This window comes from Orycteropus afer, unplaced genomic scaffold (genome assembly GCF_000298275.1).
Source record: "Orycteropus afer afer isolate SDZICR_OR568_19922 unplaced genomic scaffold, OryAfe1.0 scaffold00293, whole genome shotgun sequence".
Classification (NCBI taxonomy): Eukaryota; Metazoa; Chordata; class Mammalia; order Tubulidentata; family Orycteropodidae; genus Orycteropus; species Orycteropus afer.
In genome coordinates, this window is record NW_006921880.1 from 3,312,141 (window position 1) to 3,313,605 (window position 1,465).

General features: G+C 35.2%; 1 protein-coding gene across 1 annotated transcript in view; it reads left to right on the forward strand.

Annotated features, from left to right (window-relative positions):
• SLC35G1 (solute carrier family 35 member G1) overlaps window positions 1-1,176 on the forward strand; it is a 10,305-nt gene extending 9,129 nt beyond the window's left edge. The window contains exon 3 of the mRNA XM_007951282.2: window positions 438-1,176. Coding sequence (XP_007949473.1) covers window positions 438-1,176 — 739 coding nt within the window. The remainder of the gene's footprint in view (window positions 1-437) is intronic.
• Window positions 1,177-1,465: the final 289 nt, after the last annotated feature.

Consider the following 1,465-nt stretch of genomic DNA (forward strand, 5'->3'; position numbering starts at 1 on the left):
TGGCTGATAACCAGAAGGTTGGTGATTCAAATCCACCAGCCATTCCATAGAAGGAAGAGTGGGCAATCTACTTCTGTAAAGAGTTATCACCTCAGAAACCAAATGAGGGTTGCTATGAGTCAAAATTGACTTGATGGCTGTAGACTTTTTTTTTTTTTAAATGGGGGAAATGATACGTGTGTTTATTGAGTTATGGAATTTATGTAATTCTCCGTTGTACTAATTTTGCTTATACTATGAACACTTGAATGTTATTAGTTGTACTTAGAAAACATTATTTTTAAAAGTTGTATAATATTTAGTTGTGGATATTACCATAATTTATCATTCTTTTATATTTTACATTTAGGATTTAAAAAATAATTTTCAATTAAAAATTATAATTTAAAGACTGTTACCGAGTTTATTTAATATGCATTTCTTGTTTGTATTTACAGAACTGGGTTTATAGGTCCAAAAGATCAGCGGATTTTCCTCATTCTCAGAGGACTCCTTGGTTCTACTGCCATGATCCTTATATATTATGCTTTCCAGGCAACATCCCTCGCAGATGCCACGGTCATCACATTCAGCAGTCCAGTGTTTACATCTATATTTGCTTGTATATTTCTCAAAGAAAAATACAGCCTTTGGGATGCTCTCTTCACCCTATTTGCAATCACTGGAGTGATCTTTATTGTGCGACCACCATTTTTGTTTGGTTCCAACACTGAGAGGATGGGAGAAAGCTATTCAGTCCATCTTAAGGGAACATTCGCGGCAATTGGACATGCCGTGTTAGCTGCATTGACATTAGTTATCCTAAGAAAGATGGGAAAATCTGTGGACTACTTTTTGACCATTTGGTATTACGTAATACTTGGCCTCGTGGAGTGTGTCATCATCCTATTTATATTAGGAGAATGGAGTCTGCCTTACTGTGGATTGGACAGGCTATTTCTCATACTCATTGGACTGTTTGGTTTAGGAGGTCAAGTATTTCTCACAAAAGCCCTTCAGATTGAAAAAGCAGGGCTAGTAGCAATAATGAAGGCTATGGATGTAGTCTTTGCTTTTATCTTTCAGATTATTTTCTTTAATGATATGCCAACATGGTGGACAGTGGGTGGTGCTCTCTGCGTAGTAGCCAGTAGTACTGGAGCAGCCATTCGTAAGTGGTGCCAGGGTTCCAAATGAAAGATAAATTGCTGAAATACATTTTTTTCAAGCACACCATCATCCAGTTCAAATCACACACACTTGCAAAATCTGCATTTACTTCATTGATTATATTTAATAAATTTTATAATTAAAGTACCATTTTTGAATATGGTATGTTTTTAATTAGTTAAGAATAGCTAGTCTGTCTGGTCTAACTTTTTTTTTTTTGTAGTTTTTGTTTTGGTGTGTATTTTGATGAGGTGGCAATGATCAGAGGAGAACTCACTATTTGAGGAAAAAACTGCACAAATATTTTATGACTATT